General features: G+C 36.3%; 1 protein-coding gene across 2 annotated transcripts in view; it reads left to right on the top strand.

Annotated features, from left to right (window-relative positions):
* ANO3 (anoctamin 3) overlaps positions 1-24,921 on the top strand; it is a 422,003-nt gene that overhangs the window by 214,489 nt on the left and 182,593 nt on the right. For both annotated transcript variants that reach the window (XM_040495589.1, XM_040495590.1), the window contains 2 exons: positions 17,933-18,127; positions 19,555-19,626. In XM_040495589.1, the coding sequence (XP_040351523.1) occupies positions 17,933-18,127; positions 19,555-19,626 (267 nt within the window). The remainder of the gene's footprint in view (positions 1-17,932; positions 18,128-19,554; positions 19,627-24,921) is intronic.

The raw sequence follows: 24,921 nt of genomic DNA, 5'->3' as shown, positions 1-24,921 counted from the left end.
ATAATATCAAGAGCTGGTAAAATGGGCAGACTGTAACACAATGGAACTGAACACAGGTTATTAGGTGATTCCGAGTTGAAACTGAAGTCATCACCTTTATGACAATTGAAGGGAGATGCTGTGGCTTGGCAATATCCCACAAACCAGTTGTAGAAACAAGGTCTTTAGAGAAGAAAGGACTTAAAGGGAAAGTAAGAGATGTGTGCAAATATTTGAAGAGCTGTCATATGGAAGAAAGACTGCATGTAGTTTTCAATTTTCTGAAGGGCAGGACAAGGACCAATGTTGGGCACCATAGGAAGGCAAATTTCTGTTCTACAACAAGAATTTTTTAACAGCTGGAACGGTCTGAACGCAGAACAGGCTGCCCTGGGGGAGCCACCGACAGTTTCAAAGCAGGGAATGACATAATCTAAGCAGAAGTGCTGAGTCTAGTGTTAACAGAAGAATCAGTAGAAATCTCCATTGTTTGGGGGATGGCGCTCCATGTATGAAGGGTGCTGCTGGTTGTCAGAGCAGTTTTGTCTTTCTGTCCTGGGACCTGAGATTCCTGAATCTCTGACAGGATTTGTCTAGTTCCAGGATAAATCTATTGGCCTAAATTACAACATTTTTTTTTTGAGTAGAATAGAGAGAAAAGTCTTCAACTTTGATAGAAATAGAGGCATCCATTTGTAGAACTTGACAGATGGAAAACCAACTCAGATTTATCCAAAGATTGAAATATTTCATTCTTTCATTCAGTCGTTTGCTCACTCTGCAAAATATACAGAGTATGGTGTCCCATGGTTTGGAAGATATAAAGATAAATTAGTTGCTGATCTTGACTGCAAGTAGTTTACAGTCTAAGAGAGAATACTGATATAAATAAATAAGTGTACTCCAGATAAGGAGACATTTATTTTAATAAAGATGTTAAGACTAATTAGATTAGCTAGAGTTGAGCATTTTGCCAGTGTGAGAAAAACATTTATCATTTACACTGTTTGCAGTAATTATCGTAAATTAAACTAATATTCCTTTCAGAGCTATGCCAATCAGAGTGTGAATATCAGGTTGTATAGAAGTAGACTTTGTAAAAAAGAAGTTATCACAGGGGCGCCTGGGTTGCTCAGTCAGTTAAGCGTCTGATTTTGGCTCAGGTCATGATCTCATGGTTCATGAATTTGAGCCCTGAATCAGGCTTTGTGCTGACAGCTCAGAACTTGGAGTCTGCCTTGGATTCTGTCTCCCTCTCTCTGCCCCTCCCCTGCTCACACTCTGTCTCTCTCTCAAAAATAAATAACATTAATTTTTTTTTAAAAAGAGTTATCACAGATTTTCAAAAACAAATTGATCATGCTAATACAATTTTGCATTTCACCAAGTACTGTCTTTTAATGATTCAAGTCAAAACACTCAGGGATGTGTTCACCAACTTTAGCCAGTATGATCTCCGTGTGACATGCTGGCAGGTTTCTATGCACTTAATGGATACTTGTCTACTCATCTCACTTCCTTCTTATCATCTCTGTTCATTTGTTCAATCCAAGAAATTTGCACCTATCTTTGCCTTTCTCATATTCTCCATTATTTGTGTCTTAACAAATTCTGTATTATAGGTATAATTAGTTGTATCATTGTTTTAACACATTGTTTGCATTTGAAGATTGCATTTAGACTTGTCCTTCCTCCCACATAGAGTCTAAGATTAAATGTTATAACCCCATATCTTCTACTCTCCTTCTGATATTTCAAGATAGGGCCAGTGAAGTGGATACTTCTCCATTTATGTGGTTGATCCTGAAAATTAAAAGCATATTAATTGGAAAATTAATGACATAAAATCAAGCTTATGTCTGTTAATTTTAATGTGATCTCCAGCAACAAATATATCCAACTTATATACTGATCATTTCTTAAATTAAGCACATTATAGTTTAAAATTTTTAAATATTTATAGAGGGAAAAGAGAGCCATTGTGAAAATCCCATAGGATTTGGGAAAATACAAATCCTGGATTTGAATATCAGTTCAATTATTTATATGAACTCAAGTAATTTAATTAGGCCATCTGGCTATATATTTTCAGCCACTAGTTATATGAGTTATATGAACAATTTATGGGATCCGAAATACTATATATAAATGGTTTAGCACCATGTCTGGCATACAAAAAGCCCTTAATAAATGTAATCATTATTATAATAATATATACTAAACTAAAACAAGAAAGTCCAAATAAAGAATTTGTTTTATAAGTAAATACTAACTCATCAAAATCATAAAAATCGTACATGAGTATCAATCTCTGTGTGTACACATTCTTAATAAGTAACATAATCTCTTATAACTGTGGTAGAATGAAGCAATATTGTTATTGATTTAATACTCTTATAGTTGTTTTAGGATTTTTAGCCTGTGAAGGTATATTTTAAGCTCATGGTTGGCCCCTGGTGTGCTGAAATCCACACAATACTTCAAATTGTCCCACCAGTGTAAACCACTGAGCAAGTTACTAGAAGGGAAATGAACAAGGATCTGTGATCCCTGTCCTCAAGGGGCTGAGTCCAATGGTAGAGATAGAACTTACTAAGAAAAATTATAATTCAAATAAAAATGATCATTATTAGTTAAGCAGACTAGGTGCTATTAAAATTCAAAAGAAGGGGGGCGCCTGGGTGGCGCAGTCAGTTAAGCGTCCGACTTCAGCCAGGTCACGATCTCGCGGTCCGTGAGTTCGAGCCCCGCGTCGGGCTCTGGGCTGATGGCTCAGAGCCTGGAGCCTGTTTCCGATTCTGTGTCTCCCTCTCTCTCTGCCCCTCCCCCGTTCATGCTCTGTCTCTCTCTGTCCCAAAAATAAATAAACGTTGAAAAAAAAAAATTAAAAAAATAAATAAATAAAATAAAATTCAAAAGAAGGAAATTTTCTCTTAAGGGCAGAATAAGGAAAGATTGTACAAGGGTATGGATATGTATGGATGCATTATTGAATATATTATTGAGTATTATTGAATATTGAGTATATTGAGTAAAGTATAGAGAAGGTAAATCATACAGAACCACATTCCTCTTAGTCCTCTTTACTTCGAATTAATTACCTGTTCCCATTTCATTCCTTATTAACCTCTAAAATCACAAATGGAGTCAGAAAAATCTCCATGTGTTTCTGGAAATGTGTGTTCTAGACAATCACCATTGTTGCAGAATCCAGGGATCCTTCCTAAAGAGATTCACAGGACTCTTTAGGAATATTTTATATGTGTGCCTTACAACGGGAAGGGAGAGACTACCCTTACTTCACCCTATAATCCCATGGCAGCCGTGAATTCTATTTACTCAGCAGTGCTGAGCCTTGCCTTGGCACTAAGTTGCCATGATGTTCATAAAAGCAGGGGGAGGAAATGAAGAGATAGCTATGCCTGGCTTAATCACACATATTTTCAGATTGTCATCCTGGCATCTCTGAATGCCTTTCCCATAGGTGCTTAAGAAATTACTTCATTTATTTTTTTTTAACCAGAGATAATGATTAGATTGTCTGTATGATGAATTTTTTTAAATCCCTAAATAAGAGTATTGCCATACAGTTTGGGAAAACTGGTTTCCGAACATTCCTTAAATACATTTCCCTGGAATTGTCTAATTTTTTCAATTTCAGTATAATTACTCTCTCATATTTGTAGAAAAATCTTATTATTTTAACTCGTATATATATTATATATAAATATAAATTTCAGTCTGATTTAATATTCCAGAGAACCAGTTTAAAGTTTTATTTAAACTTTATTTAATACGAAATAAACTCCTTACTTTAAGGTTGTACCTTATCCCCAAAGCACTAATGTCATAAACTGTATTTATGTACTGTTTTCATTGATTTCGTCTTTAAGTTTTCTTATTTTTTTTTTTCAAAATCGAACAAAGGGATTGGATTGGTGGAGAGAATTTACACACATTGGCTCGTAGCCAAGTCTATAAAAATATGCTGCTAAGTTTATAGCCTCCTTGCATTTATTGGCAGCTCCACAGTGATGGATTTAAGAAATTGAAAAGAGGTTAAATAAAGTACAGATAAGAATAACTAGAATACAATTTGAACTAAATAAAGGCCTTGAGACTTCTCTTAGAAACAGAATGACAAAATTTAACTACTGAAAACCATAGAATACTACAATTTTGGAATTGGAATTGTCCAGAATTTGGAACTTAATCCACATACAATATTGGAGTAATCCCATGATTTGGGATTTGTTTGTTTGTTTTTTTGTTTGTTTTTTTTTTTAATAAGAAACATGCAGTACTCTTCTCAGAATTGTCTATGATCTGGCCAATTTGTTTGTTTTTATTTGGAGAAAAGTGCTTATAGTTCAGAGGAGTCACAATTTATTTTTAATCTATCATAAAACCGCATCCCCACCTTCAGCATACACACTTGTGGCCTTAGGTCTACCTAGAATTTCTTTACAAACTCCTGAATATACCTAGATCTGCCCTAAGGCCACTGTACCCATTGACATGTGGGAAAATGCCATATGACAGACCTGTTAGGAATTTCAGAGGGCAATATTCCCTTTTGAATCAGAGCCCTATCTAAATTTATTCATTTACATAACAGAGTGTATGCAGAAAGCCTTGTCAAGCCCAACTGACGGTGCTATGTTCACTGTCAGTGCTGTGGCCTAAACTGAGTTAGGAACCTAGCCAGGTTCCAGGGCCATCTGTTTGCCCACTGCTGCCTCTTTGAAGGCAAAGGACTTGTAATCCAGTCAGCGAGTTAAAAAAAAAAGAAAGTAACCTGAAAATGCATATCCCAATCAGGAACTGTGCGGGCAGATTTTGCTAAGAGACCCAAAACAGCCAGTGGGCTCCTGCCTTTTGTATCTGACTTTGCATTTCTTTTCCATTGTTCTCATTGCAAAAAGCACTTCTTTATGCATCAGTCCATTTTTCTTTTTAAGGATTAGAAAATTTTCTGGACCAGGGGCATCTGGGTGGCTCAGATTCTTGATTTCAGCTCAGGTCACGGTCTCAGGGTCATGGGATTGAGCCCTGCATCAAGCTTCTTACTGAGCATGGAGCCTGCTTGGGATATTGTCTCTCTCTCTCTCCCTCTTTCCCTCTATCCCTCTCCTTTTCACTCTCTCTCTCTCTCCCTGTCCCTCTCCCTTTTTCTCTCTCTCTGTAAAATAAAAAATTAAAAAAACAAAAAAGAATTCCAGACCATTTCTTTGTTCTTTTGGGTGTCACTTTGGAAAAGACTTATCAAGAACTTATCAGTGGTTTTTTTTGAAAAACCTGTGAAATAAATCCAGGCACATATTTTCTTTCCCTTTATCTTTGAACTGGGCACTAAATCTGCACAATATGAAACATTTTGAAAACGTTCTTTTCTATAATGTCAGTCTGTCAATTTAAATACATTCTGTATCATAGTGACAAGAGCAGAACATTTATATTCAGACAGCTTTTAAAAGAAAATTAAGAGGCAACGAAACTCATTTGAAGTTTTTGACATTAGATTTTGACTGAAGTAAACGGAATATTCCTTTTTTTTTTACTTTTTGTAGCTTAGATATAATGATTAAAGTGCTCAGCATTGATTTTGTATAGATTGGAAATTATTTTCTTATTAACTATTCCATTTTACATAACAGGTGGTGTAGCTCTAAATACTTTAGTGATACTCTTGATATATAAGTATCTATATATGATAAGATCATCCACATTCTAGTCTCCTTCTCTACCCTAAATAAAATAACATTTATGAAAACAGTTGTCTGTTGTCCCTTAGACTTTATTTGAATGTTGATATTTCTATTCAGTAAGTATGTTTCAATAATTCTGTGTAACTAGACAAAAAAAAATGGGAAACCGGGATTCCTGGGGATTTGTAATCCAGTCAAATGGTAATTATTTTTTGTGTTAAGACAAAGACTTAGCTGAAACCCAGGGTAATTATTTTCAAATCTTACAATAGATCCATGTGAAAGATATGCAGAAAGGATACAAGATACATTCAGGAAAAATCACTTTTTTTTTTCCTAACTGGGGCCTTGGCCTCAAAATTCTACATGAAATTGCTGACTCTGCTAAACTGGGCTCTGTTGTAAGATATAAAATAATAAATAGCAGGTTGAGTGGCCTCCTAGGTGTGTTTCTTCTTGGCCTAGAGCTAATTATAAACTTAATATTACATTCTTTCAAAGCCTTGATAAACACAAGGAAATATTGAAGGAAAATGAAAACATACCTAAAGTGTAATCTCAACTGGTTAAAGCATCATCCAGAAGATTAGCTGCATAAGCTCTAGTTATACTGTTCTTGCTTCACTTTTATAAGCCCCAACACATGAAAGAGAGATAGGCAAGTCCAAGAGAGTCTGGCCATGGCAGCCTTTTTTTGGTGTACCTATTGGCTTTACTGTCAACAGCAAAAATTTCCATACCTTGGAAGTGGACTATAAGAAGGGAGAAGCTTTGTGGTTGCCCTAGAGCCCATCAATAGTATTTCTTCTTGAATGTATGAAAGGTGGTACTACAGTGAGAGGTACATAGCTTGGGGATCCTATGGACTTGAGTTCAGATCGTAGGTTTGGCAATTATGGGGTGAATGTCTCTAATTAATTTTTGTTTTCTCACTCTTGAGTATTTATAATGAAAGCTTTCTTTCAGTTTTATTTGAGAATTAAATATAACAACTATCACAGAGGTATGCAAGGCTGGTTCAACACCAAAAAAATCCATCAGTATAATTTGCCACACTAACAGATTTGATAGGAAAACTACCTGATATATCAATAGACATAGACAAAAGAATCCAACATCTGTCATTCTAAAAGTGTCAGCAACCCAGGAATACAAAGAAACTTCCTCCATTTGACACAGGGCATTTATAAAGAACTTAACCTTTAACATCATACTTAATCATGAAAGATTGCTTTCCCACTAAGATCAGTAATTAGACAAGGTTGTCTACTTCTACCATTCCTACACAATATTGCATTGGAAGTCCTAGAGAATAAAACAAGGATAGAAGAAGAAAAGGTATCCAATTGGAAAGTAAGAAGTTATACTACCCTTATTTGCAGACAACATGCTTGTCTACATAGAGAATTCCAAGGAATGATTCAGGGAATTGAATTTCTAATTAAACATCTGGCCATAAAGAAAAAAAAATTTTCTTGAAGCTAATAAGTAAGTTTCCAAGTTGACAGAATACAGTGTCAATACACAAAAATCATTGCATTTCTTTACATAAACAATGCACAATTGAAAACTAGAAAATTGAAATTTAAAAGAATATATGAACTTTTTTAAAAGCTCCAACAAAATGACACAGCTAGATATAAATCTAATAAAATATGTGCATTATTTGTATGAAGAAAACTGCAAAAATATGATTCTACTGGGTTCATGGATTGGAAAACTTGATACAGTTAAGATGTTAATTCTCCTCAAAGTGATATGTAGATTTAATTCAATCTCAATTATAATGTCAACAATTATAGATAAACCAATTATAGATAAGCTGATTCTAAAGTGTATAAGGTAAGGGGCACCTGGGTGGCTCAGTCAGTTAAGCGTGAGATTAATACTTTTGGCTCAGGTCATGATCTCCTGGTTCATGAGTTCAAGCCCTGCAGGATATTACTTATCCTTTATCTTTTAAAATGGACTTTTTAAAAAACCATAATACTAACAGAAAAAATTTTCTCATCCTAAACTTCTTGAAAAAATATCCAGAATCAATACCATTTTTCTGTTTTCTTTTCTAGTAGAAGTTAGTTTTTTTCCCATCCTTAAGCTTTTGAAATGAGCTTTCAATTATAAAATATCAAACTATGTTCAAGAGAAGATATGGAAATTGCCAGCCTTTGGCACACTATGGTGAAACCCATAAGTAAACACAACAGTAACAGGTGGCAAAAAGTAGGAAGTTCTGTGTTTACAAATGTTCATGGCAGGCTAAAAATATAGAACAGGTTGTGCCCTGATGCAGTACTGGTTAGACTAGTCACACTTGTGTTTAGGTTCAGAGTCTACACATCAGTTGCTTCTAGTTGACTTAACTGGTTTTACCAATAAGTCATGGTTGCAACACATTGAATTAGAATTTTAGGTTTTCAAAATGCCATCATAGACTTGTGAGATGTGGTAGGAGTCTTCAGATCCTTCCCACTTCAAGAATCGGGTGTAATCCAGGTTTCTTTGCTGGGTCCATGCACTTGGGCAAAATCCAAATGCCGTCTTTGAGCTCTTCACAGTGGAACAGTTTGTCTTGTGATAGTGTAAACATTAGAACTTTGCAGCTTGTCAGAAGTACTATAAAACTTCAAATTTTATATCCTAATCCAAACCCAAGAATTTGTTTTCATTTGGAATTGCCTTGCATGAAGCAGGCAAGAATGATCAGGAGTTCTGTCTTACTCCTTTACACACACACAAAATGTTGGGGAGAATCTCAGCTAAAGGTTTATCTCATGCTTATTTTTTTATTTTTATTTTTTATCTTTTTCCACCGTGCATCCTAAAGAAATCCCTTTGCATCATAGCACATTTCCTTAATACCAGCAATCTCTTACTCTCAGCTTCAATTACTGCCAAAATCTGTTTGAGTACTAAAAGGGAAGCAAGGAAATTAATGGCCACTGAGGAGGGGGGAGTAGGATTTGGAATAGCTCAAATCATATGTGGATCATTGTTTTTGTAATAATAATGTTCATATTTATGTCACTACCATATAAACATTTAATTTAAAGAAGAAACTCATTTGTATTCCAAAAAGCATTATAGGTAATAGGTTGTATGAACATTCAAGATTCAGAACACTGTTTCATGAAGAGCAAATGCCTCTTGATGTCCCCTTGATATTTTATTTATTTGTTTGTTTATTTATTTATTTATCTATTTAAATTTTAATTAGTTAACAAACAGTGCAATATTGGTTACAGGAGTAGAATTCAGTGATTTATCACTTACATACAGCACCCAATGCTCATCACAAGTGCTCTCTTTAATACCCATCACCCATCTACTCCCTGTCACCTCCTTCCATCAATCCTGTTTGTTCTATATCATTAAGAGTCTCTTATGGTTTGTTTACCTCTCCTCTTTTTCCTCCTTCCCATATGTTCATCCGTTTTGTTTCTTAAATTCTACATATGAGTGAAATCTTACAGTATTTGTCTTTCTCTGATTGACTTATTTCACTTAGCATAATACATTCTGGCTCTATGCAAGTCATGGCAAATGGCAAGATTTCATTCTTTTTGATAGCTGAGTAATATTCCAGTGTGTGTGTGTGTGTGTGTGTGTGTGTGTGTGTGTGTGTGTCTATTTATCAGTCCGTGGACATTTGGGCTCTCTCTATAGTTTGGCTATTGTTGATAATGTTACTGTAAACATTAGGGTGCATGTACCCCTTCAAATCTGTATTTCAATCTCTGTGGGGACAAGGAGTTTTATCTCTGTAACCTATGGTCTAGAAAGAATATCTAGAATCTATTAGAGTAAATACTTGTCAAATGAAGATATTAATTGGTAAACTCAATTAATAGAGCCTCATTTGAGTCTTATAAGTATTTGTGTACTATGCAAATATATGTAATTTATGTAATTATACATAATTATACGTAATATAATTACATGTAATTATACGTAATATGCAGACCCAGTGCCACGTGCTAGCACTGTGGCTGTGAACAAGGTAAACATGGTCCTTGCCCTCATGGAACTTACCGTACAGCTAGAAAGACTGTATGTTAAATAATAGTCCAATAAATAAATGCAAATGTGAGTTCTATTAAAGCAAAGTATATATTTCTAAGAGGACATACAGCAAAGAAAATGAACTTATTTGGGGTGGGCTGTGTGACTTGGAAATTAGAAATAACACAGATAAAGATAAAATGAGACCTCTCATTTCAACCTTTGGGGCTTTGAAAATGTATTTCACCACTTTAAAAACCCCGTCATAACTTAGTGCCTTTCTTAGAGTATGCTGTCTTGCATTAGATTTATTGGAGACCTTTACTTATTCACCCTAATACCTAATATGTTTTAATTGAATGAGATAAATTTTGATTTTGCTAATAACTCTTGTTTCAAGGCTGAGTATGCATAGTTTACTTTTGTCTCCTGCACAGTCTTGCACTTAACCAGCCAGTCAAAAGTACAATAAAATCAATAGTTTCCTTTTCCATGTTTACTTGTAAACATCTTAGAATACTTGCAGCCAACCTTATAATTTTATTCTCTAATGGTAAAAGTATGTAATGTTTCTTTCTGTCCCCAAAGGTTATGCTGAAAGTTCCCCCCAAGTTCTACATCGTATGTATGTAGTGAATAATCTTGGTTCATCCCTCTAAATCCATCCTGCACCATCTTCTACCTTGTTCTGTTCCCCAGAGAGCAGATATCTGTGGACTACAACAAACAAGAGTTTGCATGACCTCTAACTACCATTTAGATTTGGACAGTTGGGAAGCATCAGCAGCAGATTAGAAATTGACAAAAGAGAGGTTGGGGTATTTTGTTTCCCTGGCTCGCTCCATGCCCTTCTGTGGTTTTACAGCGGCTGCGTTCTGCTCTCTCATCACCTAGGTTCTGCAGGATTTCCTCTCCTCCAGATATAATCATCTCTAGGTTCTTATGTCGGCTCCCTCTCCCTGGTCTGCAGCTCCAAGGATAATAAAGGTTTTTGGCCCTTGTTAGCTGTAGGGAACTTCATCAACATTTATTGGTTTCTCTTAGAACTGCCCACACCTTTCTAAATAATCCCTTTATTAAACTTGTTTCACTTAATCTCAGTTAGCCATCCTATTCTACTAAGACTCTGCTACAAGAGATATACTTTTCCTTGTTCGAAGTGAGAGTAAAACTGAAAAATGAAAGAAGAGCAAACTATTTTAAAAGAAGTTTCTGGGTAAACAAAGAAATTGCATGTTTAATTGCAAAGAGCAGAGACCTTGAAGTTAGATGGACCCTGTTTGTTCTAGGCTCCAACACTTCCTACGTGTGGGACTAGACACCAGTTACCTAAATCCTTTGATTGTCACATTTAAAATGGGGATGGAAAGTCTTAACAGGACTAGTATGAGAATTACTGATAACATACAGGATGCTCCTGGCACTTCGTAGGCACTCAGTAAATGGTGCTTTTATACCAGCAATAACTTCCAGCAAAAAGAGCACACTCAAGCAACAAATCAGAGATGTTTCTTTAAACACAACAGAGCTACAGTGATTTTGACACAGAAGAGAAGAAGAAAATTCTGTCTATATTTCTATTTTTTCCTCAATGCTTATTATTTAAATAAATGTGCTTTCCTATAATCTACTATTATAGGAGAGTGTGTTTGAGTTTTATAGAATCAAATGGCATCCTGAGACAACACCCATTCTTGGACCATCAATTTTAAAATATTTCTGAGGAAGGTGTAAAGTTTTCCTAAACTACATAATGCATCTTGAGATTAGAACAAGAGTCAGACAACTACATTTGTTATCTTTTCAATCTCTCTCTTATGGACATTATGTAAAGCCCATTAGGTCATATTATCATTTTATTTTACTACAAGTCTTCCAGAATTCTTCTAACCATTTGCTTGGTAGAAATTTCAGAGTTCGTTCTATTACAGAATAAATATATTTTTTCACACGAGTCTTAGGATGAGTTAGTTTTCTTGAAGAAAAATTTTACGAAAAGAGTACATCTTTTGAAAATGTATATTTTACACTAAGAAAATCAACCATTTTTTTCTTTACTCTCCAATTGTCCCTTTGAAGTTTTCTAAGGATCTGTTTCTTCCAATTAAAACTCTATATCAACTCAAAGCCCATTGAATTAAATGGTATCTGAATGGCAACTTTTCTTCCTATGGTGTCAGACATTTTATGAGACTTCATTTCTAGAAGATATCTTATTTGCAATTATATCTCTTGGACCTTTGGGTATACACAAGTAAAATGTTATTTCAGTAGATTCCTTTAAGTATGTCAGCATTTACGAAGTGCTTTTAGAACAATTGGAAGTAGCTAATTGTTGCTTTAGAAAAATCTGTTCTATAGAAAATGACACATGAACTGCAGTTGACAATTTATCCTTGAACTCAGGAGCTGCATATGCTTACCAAAATTGGCATGTTACTGTGGTCTCTTCTCTGGTTATTAGTTTTAAATAATATTGAATCAATATTATTCGAGGGTATCAGGTAAAGCCACACAAGGAAAGAAATGGAATTTTGGGGCACAGAAGAAAAATGTTCTGAATGCTATGGGGGGTAGCTGACATTCCGTGTGAAGAACAGATACTGTTAGTTATGCCAAGCAGAATATGATGATACTTAATATGGAACTTTGAAAAGAAACTTTGTACTCTTTAGAATGCTAGGATATCAGACTTAGAGCTTAGACTATATTGGTTTCTAGCAAAGACTATCTGTATAATAGCTTTGGAAACCCTCAACAGCTGAGGAAATGAGAAAGCACTGCCCCGAAGACCCATAGGAAGGAAAATGAAGAGCTGTATGTAGGAAGGACCTTCGTTTCATCTTCAACATTATTTTCTCAATTTTCGTTGAGTGTTGCATTTGATAAATATTTTCAGCAATCGTGTTTTATATGGGGAGCTTTCTATCTTACATGCACAGTCCTTTGAAGAAAATGTGTTGAACCCAAGAATTATAAATAAAGATGGAGAAGTAGGAGTAGGAATACGCCAAAAATAATCCAGTCGGATTACCTTCATAGACAAGACTTCACTGGCATTACCACCTGTATTAGGAGTTTCTCTTGGGTGGTTTTATAATGCCCTGTGTATATTTTATATTCTCTTTTTACTATAAAAACTGTTTTTGTGTTTGTGCCTCCCCTCTGAGTAAGCACCTTGTTACACTCAACACGGGGTCAAAGTCTGGCCTAGAGACAGCACTCAACAATTGTTTGAAATCACTACATAAATGATAAAAAACTAAATGAATAAAACTCAGTCTTAAAAATAATATTTGATACTTAATTTGTGTAAATCAGTTACACACATTGTTAACTCAGAGCAGATTATATATTATTCATATCTATTCTTTTATAGATCAGCACAAGAAACACAGTTTAGATACATGGTGGGTAGGCATTTCCTATTGATATGTACCAAGCAGCACATGTTCATTTTTTCATCAAATTATATTCCACAGTTTGTTAAGATTGTGGATATAGAATTATAGGTTCTGAGCTATAGGTTCAAGCTCAGTTGGCTTTAGCTCTGTGGTTTCTACATTCCAAGCTCTCTGCTAAAAACGTGTGTGATATTTATACCAAGGGAAGCCATGGTAATGAACCATCCAGGATTGGGGCTCATGAGGAGCCATAGAGCATTCTGAAAAGATCCCGGGCTCTGAAATCCAGAAGCTATAACTTTCACATTCAGTTCTGCCAGTTGCTAGTTTTATGAACTGGAGGAAGTAAATATCTTAACCTCTCCCAGTTTCTTTCCCATCTAGGGTGGGCAGTGTTTAAAAATCTTTTGTAAATTTTGACAAATGCAATTATTCAAGAAAAGACCACAAGACATAAATTTGTGAAAAATAAAGGGCAAATAAATATATAAATAAATAAAATAATACCCCAAAGAGCAGTAGCTAATTTTTATGCCTCATCTAGACTCACCTAGACTCCAGCAATAGTTCCTTTATGCCTGTCTGTCTCAGTGTGCCACAAACATATTTTTTTCCAGTTCTGTAAATACATTGCAATCTTCCTACCTCATGACTTTCATACATGTTATTATCGTCCTGTAAAAGCACCTTCCACAAACACACATGCACACACACAGACATCAATGCAAACATACATAAACACTTTTCTATATGTTAGGTTCTTCTTCACGTTCTTCAGAGAAAATGTCCCTGACCACTTCTTAAAGGAAGTCTCCTTTATTATCATCATTATATAACTACCTACCTCTGGGTGGCTCACTTGGTTGAGCATCTGACTCTTGATTTTGGCTCAGGTCTTGATCTCACAGTTCCTAGGATTGAGCCCTGTGCCTGGCTCTGTGCTCTCAGCATGGAGCCTGCTTGGGATTCTCTCCCTCCTTCTCTCTCTGCTCCTTTCTTGCTCTCTCTCTCTCCTTCTCTCTCTCTCTCTGTCTCTCAAAATAAATGAATGAATGAATGAATGAATGAATGAATAAATAAATAAATAAAATAGCGATACCTGTATTTTCATAGCATTTCAGACAATTTATGTGTATATACTTATTTATTTTGGTTTGGTCGGTGTCTGATTCTCAACTAGAATACAAGTCCCATGAAGGCAGAAATTCTAAGTCTACCTTGGTCACCAGTGTATACCGAGGGCCAACAGAGTGCCTGCAGAGAGCAAAGGCCCATTTCATATCTGTGAATGACTAGGTGCATACTGGAATGAATGAAATGACAGAACACACTGGCAGCATCAGTGAGCATAATTAAGTTGGTCTCCATACCGGTTTATGAAGTAATGTCTACTAAGTCAATAGTCATCTTTCATCTAAAGAACTGTTGAAACTTTCCCTCGTGTTTGAATATGGTAAGAAATGCAGAAAGTTGTTGCTTTTTGAAGCTAGATGCTGGGGTCAGTGGATTAAAGTGAATGGTATTTTATACATTCCCACCCAAGCCATTTCTCGGGGGCCCAGGGGACATGTCTCTCTCAGTTCAACATCCTTACCATCAACTGTTACAGTGTTTCATCTATGCACCTTCTCTCTTCCCCATCCCTTTCACAAATATTAATTCTTTTACTCATATGTTCTGCTAGAGTAAAAGATTATTCTCAACCAGGCCCCAGAAACTGAAACAGTGTCCTACATTGGTGTTTCTTAAAAAAATATATCAGATCACATTACAAAAGACTAATAGACATAAAAACTTACTAGGACAGGTTTGCCCTATGTTATTCCTTGGATGTAGTGTAAAAAACACTGGTTGGTCCTTAAGAAGAATTGTCTAGTGTTTTTGCAGGATTTCACTATGCTTTCTGTGGACCTTGGGGAATTCCTGTTCCAGAGAATCTTTTCTCTTCTCTTGTCTTCTCTCCTCTCCTCTCCTTTCCTCCCTTCCCTTTTCTTTTCTTTTCTTTTAACTTTTGATAGAGAGGGAAAGAAAGATAGGACATGAGTGGGGGAGGGGCACAGGGAGACAGAGAATCCCAAGCAGGCTGCACACCCAGCATGCAGCCCAACAGTGGCTTCCATCCCATAACCCTGGGATCATGACCTGAGCTGAGACCAAGTCTGCCGCTCAACTGACTGACCCACCTAGGCAGCCCTTTAAGAGGGTATTTTCTTTTCATGTCATGACAAGGTCCCAGAAAATCAAGAGACAGGGTGTTCTGTTTCCAGTCAATTCACAGTTCTTCCTTGTGTCCCCTTCAAGGTCACATTCCATTTGCACACTGAGACTAAATGTGAAAACAGATACATATTTTTATAATACTGAAAGATAAAATCCCCACACCCAGGTTTATCTGAATTTCATCCGTTCAACCATGTCTTATTTCTGTAGAACCTCTGTAAAAATTGCCTTGTTATTTCTATCTCAGTTTTCTCATTTGTCTCAACAACAGTACATACAGGTACCTCTACGTGTCTTCATTTGAATCCATTCTTTGAAGAGCTACTTAGAAATTTGGAGTTTATTTGTGAACTGACTACAAAACTGAGTAGCTAAACAATTATTGGCCTGAGAAATTTCAGGGGAATTTAGTTCAATTTGCTTGTATGTTAAATATGATAATTGCTGAAAATGTACCTTTCCTTTTCTTCACCCCTTGCCCACACCTATTATGACCCAGATTTTAATCAGTCTCAAAATTGAATTTAAGATGAGTAACATTCATTAACTGAACGTTCTGTGCACTAATGCATTTGCATTAGCCTTTTCACTTTTCAATCACTACATTAGAAATTCACATTAATACAGAGATTCAGCATATGGGCAGGTGAATTGGGAGGCTGGTAGAAACAGATGTGCTTAGTCGCTCCTTATCAGGGAAATACAAATCAAAACCACACTCAGGTATCACCTCACGCCAGTCAGAGTGGCCAAAATGAACAAATCAGGAGACTATAGATGCTGGAGAGGATGTGGAGAAACGGGAACCCTCTTGCACTGTTGGTGGGAATGCAAATTGGTGCAGCCGCTCTGGAAAGCAGTGTGGAGGTTCCTCAGAAAATTAAAAATAGACCTACCCTATGACCCAGCAATAGCACTGCTAGGAATTTATCCAAGGGACACAGGAGTACTGATGCATAGGGGCACTTGTACCCCAATGTTCATAGCAGCACTCTCAACAATAGCCAAATTATGGAAAGAGCCTAAATGTCCATCAACTGATGAATGGATAAAGAAATTGTGGTTTATATACACTATGGAATACTACGTGGCAATGAGAAAAAATGAAATATGGCCTTTTGTAGCAACGTGGATGTGGCTGGAGAGTTTGATGGTGAGTTAAGCCAGCCATAGAAAGACAGATACCATATGGTTTCACTCTTATGTGGATCCTGAGAAACTGAACAGGAACCCATGGGGGAGGGGAAGGAAAAAAAAAAAAGGTTAGAGTGGGAGAGAGCCAAAGCATAAGAGACTGTTGAGAACTGAGAGCAAACTGAGGGTTGATGGGGGGTGGGAGGGAGGAGAGGGTGGGTGATGGGTATTGAGGAGGGCACCTTTTGGGATGAGCACTGGGTGTTGTATGGAAACCAATTTGACAATAAATTTCATATATAAAAAAAAGAAAAAAAGAAAAAAAAAGAAACAGATATGCTTATAGCTATGTTGTTTATGTGTTTTAACCTCTACTGGAATGGACTTTGCTAAATGTTCTTTACATTTCAATGTTGTGAATTTGGGGGTGAATAGATGATGTTCAGGAGTTTTGAACTAATTTGTAGACACAACTCGATGTGGTTTTAGCTTGGAATATGAACACCTTTCTCCTCATTTATCTGTGTGACATAAGTTCATATTGCTTTTCCTTTCTAAGTCTCAATTCCCCATCACCAAAGAAATAACAATACCTGGGGGTGCCTGGGTGGCTCAGTTAGTTAGGCCTCTGAACATATCTCCACTCAGGTCTTGAGCTCATGGTTTGTGAGTTCAAGCACTGCATTGAGCTTTGTGCTGGTGGCATGGAGCCTGCTTCAGATTCTCTCTCTCCCTCCGTCTGTCCCCTCTCCCCCCCAGGTCTCTCTGTCTGTCTGTCTGTCTCTCTCTCTCTCTCTCTCAAAATAAATAAATAAACTTAAAAAAAGAAATAATAATACCTGATCTGTAATATTATTAGAAAATCAAATGTAGTATGTATATGTTTAAGGGAGAATAGGGTATAAAAAGAAGGGCTCAGTTTAGTAAATAGTAATTTGAATGTTTATGTACTAGGTTTATTTACTTGCTACTTGGAAATTTAAATGGTTAGGTTTGTTTGTTTGTTTTTTTGTTTTACAGAAGCTTTAAAAAATGATAAAAGGTCAGGGGCACCTGGGTGGCCCAGTCGGTTAAGCATCTGACTTCGGCTCAGGTCATGATCTCATGGTTTCTGGGTTCAAGCCCTGCAGCAGTCTCTGTGCTGACAGTCAGAGCCTGGAGCCTGCTTCAGATCCTGTGTCTCCTCTCTCTGCCCATCTCCTCCTTGCACTCTGTCTCTGTCTCTCTAAAATAAATAAACTTAAGAAAAATTAAATAAAAACATGATAAAAGGTCAGCTGAAATCTGTTTATTTCTCAGAACTGTTTGACAAATTTCTCACTTTCCCTGACAAAATATAAACAAAATGAACTCAATTAGTTCTAGTCCCTATGTGGTGCTTTTCAAGAGTACTTTCCTGAAACCGTCATCGCAAGAATTAAAATGTATTTTTTGCCTTTTGCTGATTATTTCTCACTTCTAAAACTCGCCATTTTGAATTTGCAGGTATGAATATAAGCAAGAGTGAGATAACAAAAGAAACTTCGTTAAAACCGTCCCGGAGATCCCTGCCTTGCCTTGCCCAGAGCTATGCCTACTCAAAGAGTTTGAGCCAATCCACCTCTCTCTTCCAGTCAACGGAGAGTGAATCTCAGGCTCCCACTTCTGTGACCTTAATCTCCGCTGACAAAGCAGAGCAAGGTGAGCACCTATCCTGTTCTTTTGTTCAACTTGCAGAGTAAGTGTTTTCAAGCCATTCCTTCTTTCCTTCATCCATTCTACTAGTAATTATTAGAGCTCTTTTGCAAGAAGGCTGGCATAGAAACAACAGTACACTAGTTAATGGGAGGCCAGTGGTTGGCCAGATGTGTTTTTGCTTCTTCCTTGACTTGAAAGTAGCCAACCGTATGGGAACCTGGACCTAATATTTTCTGTTTGCAGGAGCAGACAGGCCATCTACCTGAATTGCTAGGTCATTATCATTTCTGGTGAGAATTTATAACCAGTAACTGAGTAGACTATGTCAGCAATAATAAAATCAGTTTTCTAAAAAGAAAGACTAAAAACTTTATATAATATTGACAGTAAAGCAATCAAGATTTGGCTGCGGGAAGATATGGTTGGACAAGTGTTAGCAATCAGATGTTGCCACTGAAGTCATAGATATTAAAAGGGATGAAATACAGGGAAGTGCCAGCTAAATTCCACATTAATGAGACTCTGTGGCCACCCTGGTCACCCTTCTCCACACATCTGCCAATCTGAGACACCATTATGCTTTTAGACAATTCCTTTTCACAAAAGCCAAGAGTCAAAGTACAACCAAGCCCCCTGTCATTCAGTGGATGAGGTATGGTTTTATTTTCCCATCCCATACTTTTGTCTCATGAGAATGCATTCCTTTGTGATTCCTTGGGGTTATTTCTTCCTCTGGATAACTTGAAAATACCAAGAGTCTCTTTTCAATAATATTGTGAAATCACTACCAATTATAAGTAGCTTACATCCATGTCCAATAACTACTTTTCTAGTAGCTAATTACTCAAGAAAATGAAGGTATTAAAATATAATAGAGATATATCTATTATTGAGATATTTCTCAATAATATTTTCAATATTCTCAATATTCAATATTTTCAATATTCTCAATAATTATTGAGAAATATCTCAATAATAGATATAATGTATAGATATATAATATATAGATAATATAATATATCTCTATATTGAGATATCTCTCTTACTGAGTGAAATTTTAATTAACCAATTTCAACTCGTTAACTTAAAAAAGTTTCTTTAGGGGCGCCTGGGTGGCGCAGTCGGTTAAGCGTCCGACTTCAGCCAGGTCACGATCTCGCGGTCCGTGAGTTCGAGCCCTGCGTCAGGCTCTGGGCTGATGGCTCGGAGCCTGGAGCCTGTTTCCGATTCTGTGTCTCCCTCTCTCTCTCTGCCCCTCCCCCGTTCATCCTCTGTCTCTCTCTGTCCCAAAAATAAATAAAAACGTTGAAAAAAAAAGTTTCTTTATGTTTGGCTATCATTTGGACATCAGCCACCATGGTCATTTTTCTAAATGTTAATGTTTCTATTTCCCAAAACAATGAATGTCTTTTTTTTTTTTCTTTTCCCAGTTAATGCTGAGGAGGATAATAAAGACTCTGTGCTCAAATGCTCTTTCGCTGACCTCAGTGACTTTTGCTTGGGTAAGTTGATTTCTAGTATTTCCTACTCCTTTATCCCCTCTCCAAATGTAAGCTGCCCTCTTCAAATCTAGAACATTATTTTTAAAGAAAAAGATGCATGCTTGGTCTTTAGTATTTGATGGGTGAGTATAACAATCCAAGGTGAAAAAATGAGTAAGCTATTTCAGGTAAAGTTTGAAATTCAAGTAGTAGAAGAAGATTCGTAATGAACAATTCTCATAACCCAGAATTTTTTGACACTTTCTTTCAATTCTCTGTGAATAAGCACATTAATACTGTTATTTCTAGATTGTTTCAAATTTCAGCAGTATCTGTTAATCCCCTGTTGTGTCAGATGAAGATTTTGCATAACCTTTCAAATTGTCATAGTTATATTGCCATTTAAAATTTTAGATCTCTCTGCTGATTAAATTTGTAGCTTTAAATAGTATATTTATACCTTTATATTGTGTTCTCTCACATTTTAATGATATCTCTTGTCTCTTGGCAAATAATGCTTTGGCAGTTCCAAGTTGTTATGACCTCTGTGCCACTCTTGAGTATCCCTAGAGTCAAGGTCGAATTGTTTCCCCTTTCCAGCCCTCCATCAAATACTCAAAATCATGCCACATTAAACTTTCTTCTTTGTACCACAAACTTTAGTTAGTTTTGTTTTCCTAGATTCTGGGTTTTTTTTCTTCTTGAGAGGAGAAAATACCTCATCTTCTAAATATTCCCATATGTTCCAGATTCTTATTTTTATATCTTTTATCTCATTCTTCTTCTTTAAAAAGTTCTTGGTGTTCACTGGCTTCTCATTGGATTATTGGATTCAGTCCAGTTTCTAATTTCCCACATACTCTTCTTTCTTACTTTTCAATCTCATTTTTTTTAGTATATCTTCAAGCAATTACCTCTGCAGGCTCATGTGAGATGCAAACTTTCTAAGTTACTGTATGTCTGAAGTGACTTCAGTTCACTCTTAAATTTCATTTTATTTTCTTATTTATAAAGTTCTAGGCTAAAAATCACTTTCCTCAAGGTTCCTGGGTGGCTCAATGGGTCAAGCAATGATTTCATGATCTCACAGATCTGGAAGTCAAGTCCCACAATGAGCTCTTCACTAACAGTGTGGAGCCTGCTTGGGATTCTCTTTACCCACCTCTTAAAATAAATAAACAAGTAAACATTAAAAAATCATTTTCCTCAAAATCTGGAGACTGATTCACTGCCATCTAGCAACCATTGTTACTGCTAAAACCTCAATTGCTGTCTGATTGTTGTTCGTCAGTGATTTTTTTTTTCTTCTCTCTGTGCATTTTTACTATCTTTATTTTTGTGTGTTACAAAATTATACAACATAATGTTTTGGTGTGGGTACATGTATGTGTGTGCATTTGTTTTCATCTCATGGTTTTAATTTCTGCCTCTGCCTCAGTTGTGGAAGATTTCCTGCACTTTCCAAATGACTTTTCATTTCTGTGTGTGTGTGTGTGTGTGTGTGTGTGTGTGTGTGTGTGTGTTGAGGGAAGGGTGAGGTCATATATGTATATTTGATTTCCAAGAGTCTTTTTTGTTTTCAGAATGTAGCTTTTTCAGAGCATCTTATTGTATTTCATGAACACAACATCTCTAATCTCTCTAATTACACTTGTGATTATCTTAAGTTTTCCTTTGATTTTTAAGGCTAAGTCTACTGTGGCTGAGATCCATTTTTCTGACTACTTAAATTAGTCATTCTCTTTTAGGCTGTAGAATTTCCAAGAGTTTCTGGTGATCTTTGTTCATCTGTTTACATTTAAGAATAAAAGAACACTGGCAACTGCTGCAACTTTTTGAAAGTTATTTATCATCATGTTAATGAAGTCTCCAGAGCAAGGGATAGTCTATGTACTTGAAAGCTCATTCAACCATCTTGATCTTTGTTTCTTTGCTAACAAGCTGATGATGAACAGCTCTTTAAGGATGAGCCAAAGAATGAAACCTATAGAGCACTTATCTTAGAGACTCAGTACAGTTTTACATTTAAAAATCTATTCCCCCCCCAAAAAAATAGTATCATAAATGAAAAAAAAAACATTTTTCCTCACAGCTTTCTTGATAAGAATTAGGAATGGAATAAAATTGGATATTCTGGTAATTGCACTATTGAACATTTCATGACATGTTGCTGAGTGGGGGAAAATAGCTGAAATATAAATATAGACTTTCTCTCATTTTAGTTAAAAGCGTATTGGAAAATAGCTAGACAGAAATATACCAATATGCCAGCTAAGAGTGCATGTCTCCATACAGTAACATTATTTGTGCTTGTTTCTTTCCTCTTGCTGCCTATATTGTCTTGTTTTCTCTAAACAACATAAACAAATATAATATGAATATGTAAAGAAAAAACTCACATCAGAATTTTTTTGGTAAGTAGAGAAAATCGCTCGTATTTCAGTCAGAATAACACACAATTCTATGGATAGCTTTCAAAACTGAAATTTGAAACTGGTTGATAGTCACCCAGTATTTGGAATAACAGTAATACTGAAAGATTCTGTCCTGACCCTCTGTTGGGAGTCAATATAATTTTTATTTATTTTTCCTAGAACAGAGACCATTTTACTTAACCTTCTCTTTTGCCCTTTGCTATTATCATGCAAGATTTACTTCATTTGAGTGAGATTTACATTCAGATCTGTAGCTTGCTGGCCTTGTTACATGAGCAGTACCTTTACACCGGGGCTTTTCTTTTTCATAAACTAAACAGAAAGAAAATAAAGTCAGGACATTACTGACATCACTCTGCTCCAACACGTATTTTACAACCTCAGCGTGAATTTATTTATAACCTTCAGAAAGTTAATCCTAGATTTTCAGTAGTGAGCATATCGGTGGCCTGGCTGCATTGCCTACATCAGTGATTCTCAACTCTGGCTGCACATTCTAGTCAGCTGGGAGCTCCAGAGAATCAGTTTTAATTGGTCTGAAGTGAATTCAGGATCCATAATTTTAACTATACCCCAGATAACTCTTAAAGGTAGCCAGAATGAAGAATTTCTAGCCTGAAACATGTATCCTGATTTCTCTCTAAGGACATCCTTAAGGTACTTTTTCATAATTTTTCAAACAATGAGCTGTGTCATTTATCGTAGCATTTTGAATTACTGCAAATTAGTCATGTTTCTTATAATACTCACTTTTGTGTGTGTGGCATAGAAACGGTGCTGACTTGTTCAGTTTCCTAATTAAAGGAAGACAACCACTAGCAGGTTCATTTCCTATACAACATCAATATCAAAAAGAACTTTTCATAAGAACAAATGCACTCTGTCAGAGTACAAAGGTCTTTCCCAGAGTAATTAATTCTGAAAACGGTGACTATTGTTATTTTCCAATAAGAAGACAAAAACAAGAGCAAAAACCTTGTCCAAAACATCCATACAGATGATAACAGTTTGCAAAGCACCTTTCACTAATAATTCTCCCAAATTAATACTAGTTAATAGCTTAACAATAACTCTGGCCATGCAAACCTTTCCATTCAATTCTATGCATCTTATTTTGATAGGTTGCCATCACACATGTTAACATTGTCACTAAATGCTTAATGTAATTGGGTGTCCTAACTCTGTGTTTCTTTCCTCGTCATTCCAGTGTATCCCAATCAATCTACACACTTGACTTGCGTTCCTGTCTCTCCAGGCATTGTACCCCATAGTCAATATTTTAGCACCCCCAGCGTCAATGTACCATTTACTCCATTTAAAGAAACATCACAGCTTCTAACGGGATTAAAGCATTTACATACAAGGTATTTGCCTTTACAGTGAAGGTGAGAATGAAGCTCTGGCTGATGGTGGTATCACCAAGCATTCCAGGAATCCATCTGGATGTAACACCTGGCTGGAAAGTACTCTTTTAGAGTCAGCTGCATCTCTAAAACATGAATGATTTTATCGTGTTTCAGAAAAGATCCAGCAAAACGATGTCAAATATACAGAGTGTAATTAAATAAAGCATGAGTATTTTAGCAATACATACTCTCTTTTAAATTCAACAAAGTTACATTTTCTAATTTTGCTTTTAGAGTGCAGACTGCCAGCTTCTGGGTGGGTTAACGCATTTCTAAGTGCCAACAGGCTCTGATACAATTTTTTGGAAACTGATGCATCTAATTAATAGCTGTGTGTGTGTGTTTTTTTAAGTGAACTACTTTGAATTGCCCCATGAGAGAAGATCAATACTGTGGCAGGGTTAACTGCATGTAGTCAGTTCCATTGAGGATGAGTATTTCTCACTGTTCCAAATGATAGCTATGGAGAAAGGAACATTCATGATTCTATTGATTCAGACCTGGACATTTTCACTAAGTTTGCCTAACAGGATTTGTAGTATATATGAATGAAATGCTGCTTTCTCAGCCAGACATTGGCCAAATTCTCATTGTTGTATCCACTAGCTGTGTCACTGTGGCATATTATTAAACAGTCTGAGCCTCAGTAGTCTCATTTGTAAATTGGAATTAATGATCGATACTTTGCATGATTATTGAAATAAATGAAGAGACCTAACTCCATCACACTCCTAGCATGGTATCATAGAGGTTCAACAATATTTGCCCATTGCTTTAGTCACTCACTTGTAAGCTTATGTTTCACCCCAAATTTTTCTGGGATCGGAGAGGTCTTCACTAACCAGTGATTTTTAAGGCAGAGTGGAATAGCAATAATTTACTGAACACTTATTATACAACTCTCTACCTGCATTATCTCACTTAATTCTCATAACAATTTTTTTGATTAGGTACTATTATTAACTTCTTTTTATAGCTGAGGAATCTGGCCAAGAGATAAAATCACTTGCCAAATGCCATATATCTAGCCAAGGGAGAATTGAGATTCCAACCCAGGAAGTCTTAATCCCTCGTTTTCTCAAACCTTAACCATCACAGTAGGCACACAGTCAGTCCTTTGAGGTGAAAAGTGGTTAGCGATGTCCATAGAACAGTAGCTCTGCAAGATGTTATTAAGTATGAGGATGTGAGCGGCGAAAGATGGGGGTAACACTGCATGGCAAAATATATTTGCGAGATGATTGAAGAAAGCTAAGCAGGGGGGCACCTGGGTGGCTCAGTCAGTTAAGCATCCGACTTCGGCTCAGGTCATGATCTCACGGTCTGTGAGTTCGAGCCCCGCGTCGGGCTCTGTGCTGACAGCTCAGAGCCTGGAGCCCGGTTCAGATTCTGTGTGTCCCTCTCTCTCTGCCCCTCCCCTGTTCGTGCTCTGTCTCTCTCTGTCTCAAAAATAAATAAACATTTAAAAAAAAAAA

This window comes from Herpailurus yagouaroundi, unplaced genomic scaffold (assembly GCF_014898765.1).
Source record: "Herpailurus yagouaroundi ecotype Mexico unplaced genomic scaffold, PumYag 187, whole genome shotgun sequence".
Classification (NCBI taxonomy): domain Eukaryota; kingdom Metazoa; phylum Chordata; class Mammalia; order Carnivora; family Felidae; genus Herpailurus; species Herpailurus yagouaroundi.
Note: the sequence above shows the minus strand (reverse complement) of the source record. Positions and strands in the feature narration are given on the sequence as shown.